This window comes from Boleophthalmus pectinirostris, unplaced genomic scaffold (assembly GCF_026225935.1).
Source record: "Boleophthalmus pectinirostris isolate CB_2022bp ecotype Guang Dong unplaced genomic scaffold, ASM2622593v1 HiC_scaffold_13, whole genome shotgun sequence".
In the NCBI taxonomy this organism is placed as follows: Eukaryota; Metazoa; Chordata; class Actinopteri; order Gobiiformes; family Gobiidae; genus Boleophthalmus; species Boleophthalmus pectinirostris.
Window position 1 is genome coordinate 35,773,744 of NW_026571036.1, and position 5,344 is coordinate 35,779,087.

Below are 5,344 nucleotides of genomic sequence, written 5' to 3' on the forward strand. Positions count from 1 at the left end.
TCTCAAGTCTTGGTAATCATCTTGTGAATGCTCAATGTTGACTGCAGTGTGAAAGTAGCAAAAGAAAAAAAAAAAGAATTACATTAGATGAAGTTTAAGGTCACTTTGAGTGTTTATGTGCGTGTCTAAATATGTGAAGATAAGGTTAAATGCATGAATAGAGGAAAAACTGCTCTTTTAACCCATGGTTCAGTTCATCAAATGACTGCCAACTTCACTTTTTAACCAATGTTTATTTCATGTCCTGATGAAATAACATGGAAAAGTATAGCATAAAAACAGTACCATGAATTTCCATGGAAGCTAGATAATATGTACACTCCCATGAAAGCTGGGCACACTGCACAGTTACCTTCCACTGGGCCAAGGGCGGCTCCAGGAGTTGTTTCTTGGGTTGGAGGGGTACTTCCTAGTTTTATTTTAGCTTCATTTACAACCATGTTTGGCATTGTAACTTAAGTAATATTCTATGTCTAAAAAAATCTTCAGACATCATTGGGGGGGTCATCCAAGGTGCCTCCTCCCAGGCATCGCCCCTGCACTGGACATAAACTAGACATGTGTTTTGTACCAAAAAATGTATGTTGGTGAAAGATCAAATAGGTTGCTTTTATGCTTCAGTGGGGTTGCTGATCTTGCCCATGAAGAGGATGCTCCTGGTCCAGTGCTCCAGGATGAAGATGAGGAAGGGCCTATCCATGACCATCCTCTCAGGCATGCTCATGGGCATCACCTCGATCGTCGTGGCAGCGGCAGCTTCTGTCCCGGTCTCATCCACGCTCAGCATAGCCTGGTGCGTTGCCTGTATAATACAATTTATCTGTGTTATTAGTCATACTGGGAACAGTATGAAGACTCAATCCATAATAAACAATTACTGATTACTTCATTCAAACTGTAACCAACTTGGACAACAATAACTCAGTCGGTAGAGTGCTTGTCTTGTGTTCAAAGGGTTGCTGGTTCCATTTCCACAGCATTAACACCATAAGTAGAGCGGTTAAATTGTGTGTATGGTAGGGGTGTCCAAACTTTTTTCATCAAGGGCCACATATCTAAACACAGACGAAGCAGAGGGCTGATCGAGGGCCGTAGACTGGTGCTCAATACAGTGAATAATTGAAATATGTGCATGTTTAACACATTAGAATGAGCCATCAGTCTTTATTCATGCTTAGATCCTTAAAACCACACACTAAATATTAAATATTGGCCTTATCAAAGTAGATTTTCAAAAGAAAAAAATTGCAGTAAAAAGTTATTTTTTTATTGATGCCATGTCATTTGGGCCAATTCACCTGGAAGCATAAGGGCTGAGGAAAATTTGTCTGAGGGCTGCATTTGACCCACAGACCATAGTTTAGACATGCCTGGTGTATGGTGTATGGGTGTATGGTTCCCTGCTGTAAAGTGCTTTGAGTTCACTGAAGGTAGAAAAGCACCTAACCCCTTAATTAAGTAGCTAATGAGCCTGAATCATTCTTTTAAAAAAATAAAATAAATAAACATACATACAAAAAAAAAAAGTGTTCATTATGAAGTAAGTTTTTCTTCATGCTTTAAGATTTATTAAGGTGTGTTTATTAATCATAATATTTGTAAATGATTTAGTCAAACAGACAAACAGCATATGTTGTTTTACCCTTGATACTTTGAGTTTGATCTCATCAGAAATGCCTGAGAAGTCAGCCTTGTCGCTGAAAGCATCGGTTATACCAAGTTCTTTGAGGCTAGCATCCAAGAGGGCACGTCCAGACACGGCAAATTTGGGCATGAACAAATCTACAGAACTGAAAAAACATTTACAACATTTAGTCATTTATTTAATTTTATTTTGTCTTAGAATGTACACTTCCAACAGACTCTATAACCACGCTTTCTGAATAACCGATTGTCTCATTCATGGCCTTTAGGCATTTTGACGACTTTTAACCAGTGGAATGTCATGAAGTAGAAGTAGTAAAGTTCTGTACATTAGTAAAAATTTGAAGCATCTGTACTTTACTTGAGCAAATTTTAAAGAGGATAGTTTTGACTCCACTAGATTTGAGAGAAGGTATCTGTACTTTCTACTCTACATTTTTGAACAGGACTGAATAGGAAAAGTATTTTTTTTTATTATTGTTTGAGAGCTACTGTAAGGGTTGAGGGTTTGTTTTTAAGATAGTTTCATAATTTGTGCAAACAAAAATATATAAATAAATATATAACTAAAAACAGCTAGTAAAAAGACATTCAGTTGTTTCTGTTGAACAAAATTTAGCACAATTCAAATATCAAAATATCAATATCACTACATTTTAAGTCTTATAGTCTAAAAATGTGCAAGAAATACTTATATACGTATATTTTTAAGCAGGTACTTAAAGGTACATAAATGCTTTTAAATATGTAAAAAAAATTTAGATGATACTTTGACTTTTACTTGAGTATTTTTTTCTGCTCCGGTCTCTATTTTTACTTAAGTAACAAATTTGAATACGTCTTCCAACATTGCTTTTAACCACTCAAAAGTAAGAATATTTTGTTTTGAATTGTTATTTGCTATGCCACTTAACAGCTCTAATTCCCCTTCACTCTGAAACAATATATGAAGCAACATAACTTCATGAGCATATTACTTACTTTCTCGTGAGTGAATCGTGCCAGCGCTTCAGGTGGTCTTTGCAAATCGCTGCTTCCACTTCTGCCATTTTCCCCTCTTCAGGCAGCACGACCATCATGGAAGTATTGCCCTTATATGGGAGCATGATGACAGAGGCGTGTTGGTCCATGTCCTGGTAGAAGTCATAACGGCCGGTCCTCTTCATCATGTCCACCTGCACTTTGGTGTTTTCGTCCACGGAGAATTCAGCTTTGCTTGTGTAGTTTCCATCGAAAGGTTTCTCCCACTGTCCTGGAAGAAGATATTGCAGATAGCAATGTGATCACATTTTGCTATCTACTTTTAAAGGTCCTATATTACGTGCACTCATGAACAACTACCTGGAGTTGTGTTTTGTTTCATTCATGTTTAAGTAACAGCATAAAAGTCTGTTTACAACATTATAACATAAGTCAGAAAGCATAAGCATAGCGTAATATGGGTCCTTTAAGATTGCACCTAATTGTAAACAACTATGTTCTTCCACTATTTTGTTCATTATGAATCAAGTCTTTCTTCATGCTGTTTGGAGTCTATTTAAGGTGTAGTTATTATACATTTTAACCAGTGAATTCTTGGGTTCAATCTTACCTCTGAAATAAACATAGTTGATGAGCACCATGGCCATTGTAGGGTCCAGGTCCTTCACCATATCCTTAATCTTGTCATGAGTTTTATTTGCAATGAAGCTGTTGATTTCTGCAGCTGCCTCCTGAGGTCTGGAAAAGTCGACCTTGAAGATCTTTGCGGAGTAGTGCTGGTTGACCTCAGAGATGAAGCTGCCGAGAGGAGCAAAGTTGTTGCTGACAGCCACACCATTACCTACATTCAGTACCTGTTAAGGCAAAATTGACAAAAATGTGTATCTTGTTAAATTTTTTGATTCTCCCAGTGATTATATTGAGATCATATGATGGAAATCAATTAGAAATGTGATTAAGCATCTGTTGTTGGCCTCTGGGAAGACTATGACCAGTAAATAGAATCAATATTCTATTTACTGGTCATAGTCTTCCCAGAAAGTCTCATAATGTTTAAATTTGTTTTCATATAAAGCTTGTCTTATTTAAATTTTGTTTTAAGGTAATAAATGTTTTCGGTCTATGCACTTGTATGCTTAAATCTTTAGAATCAAAATCTGTATTGAAACTGAAGAAGATGGATTGGTGTCTCTCTAATCAGGCCCCCCAAACATAAAAAGAAGGCTTCTCACAAATGTAGCCTTATGTCTACTGTTTGATTGTATTTTCATGACATAGGCCTGGATAAACGCTGATAGTTTTTCTGTTTACTTTTTATTATTGTTTTGACATATCTATGGACATTTTGCACATTGCCAATAAAGTGTAATTTAAAAGTGTATTTATCATTTTCACCATACATATCTATCACTTCCAGTACCTGGTTTTGCTGGCTGTGTCCGAGCATATGAAACAGGTGCTTGTAGGCATCATTGACAGTGTTCTGGTCCATGCTGCTGTAGCCCAGAGTGGAGAACAACTGTTGATGAGTTTCGGCGCGGGCCCCATTGGACAAAATGGACAGGGCAGTGGAAATACCAAGGGGAGAGAAGAAGATATTTTTTCCGGCAGCGGTCTTGGAGTTGATGTTCTTGTAAAGGGAGAAGGCGAAGTCAGCGTTATGTGGAGAGAGCTTATGGCAGGTCAAGGCATCTTCAGCGCTTTTGTGCTGGGCATGACCATGACCATGACCATGACCATGACCATGACCATGACCATGGTGGTGGTCTGCCCAGGCTACAGCCAGGAGCAGTGCGAGAGCAAACATAGCACGCATCGTTACAGCCTAAGAAGAGATAAGAGTTTAGTGGGTCCATGTATACTGATGACTATTGTAGTAAAACTAGTACAGTATTTATGTTATTTATGTCCACCATAAATGGACATAGCTAACTCGTTAGCTAAGTTCTACAAAGTGAGCATGGGGGTGCTTCAGGCTTCAGCAACTCTGGCTCCAATTCACTTACATTCGAACCCCTCTCTCTGCAGCTGTTGCAGTGAGCCTCTTCATTTTGGTCTTAAAATGTACGTATTAACCCACTCTACATGATCCTGGTGTTTTTATTTCAATATTTTGTCTGTAAATAAATTACTGAGCTTCATTTGACTGGAGCTGAATGCTATGGGACATCACACTCTCTTAGTCCATTTCTTCATACAGTCTATGGTATACACATTGAATTTATGGGGACTTACCTCCCTTATGATGACTCAAACAAAGGTTTTAATAGGTCCACAATTCAATTTAAAGTTCAGATCTGGATTAATTGGTTAAGTTTAGAGCTTAGGTTAAGGTTAGGCAAGTACTAACATAGGCCAAGGTTACGATTAGTCTCTAAGAAATGCGCCCCCAAAACAAAAACAAAAAAAAATCAACATGTCTAGACTGAACTGAACTTGTTTTGCCATAATAAATCAAAAACATTGATGAGTAATAATGATGAGTAATGGCAAAACATTCTTAATAATTTTTACATTTTTGTTTTTTTTTTTATTTCTGACTGAAGAACTGAAAGCTAAACCTATTATAAGAATTACAAAAGTAAAAATTAGACCTAAAATCATTTCATGGAGTGACCGTGTGACTCCATATGAACTGATCTTGTGCAGTATAGTTTTATGACTTCAGTAAAGACTTACCTTCAGTATCTTCTTTGCTGCAGACGAATTCACCCCAAAA

General features: G+C 37.3%; 1 protein-coding gene across 1 annotated transcript; it reads right to left on the reverse strand.

Moving 5' to 3' along the window:
* Positions 1-225: 225 nt before the first annotated feature.
* On the reverse strand, positions 226-5,344 carry LOC110168971 (alpha-1-antitrypsin homolog). The gene is made up of 6 exons (XM_020934467.2): positions 5,305-5,344; positions 4,046-4,450; positions 3,236-3,479; positions 2,626-2,896; positions 1,643-1,790; positions 226-802 (listed from the first exon to the last, which is right to left on the reverse strand). The coding sequence occupies exons 2-6, from the start codon at positions 4,439-4,441 to the stop codon at positions 611-613; spliced, it is 1,251 nt and encodes a 416-aa protein (XP_020790126.2). The 5' UTR covers positions 4,442-4,450; positions 5,305-5,344; the 3' UTR covers positions 226-610.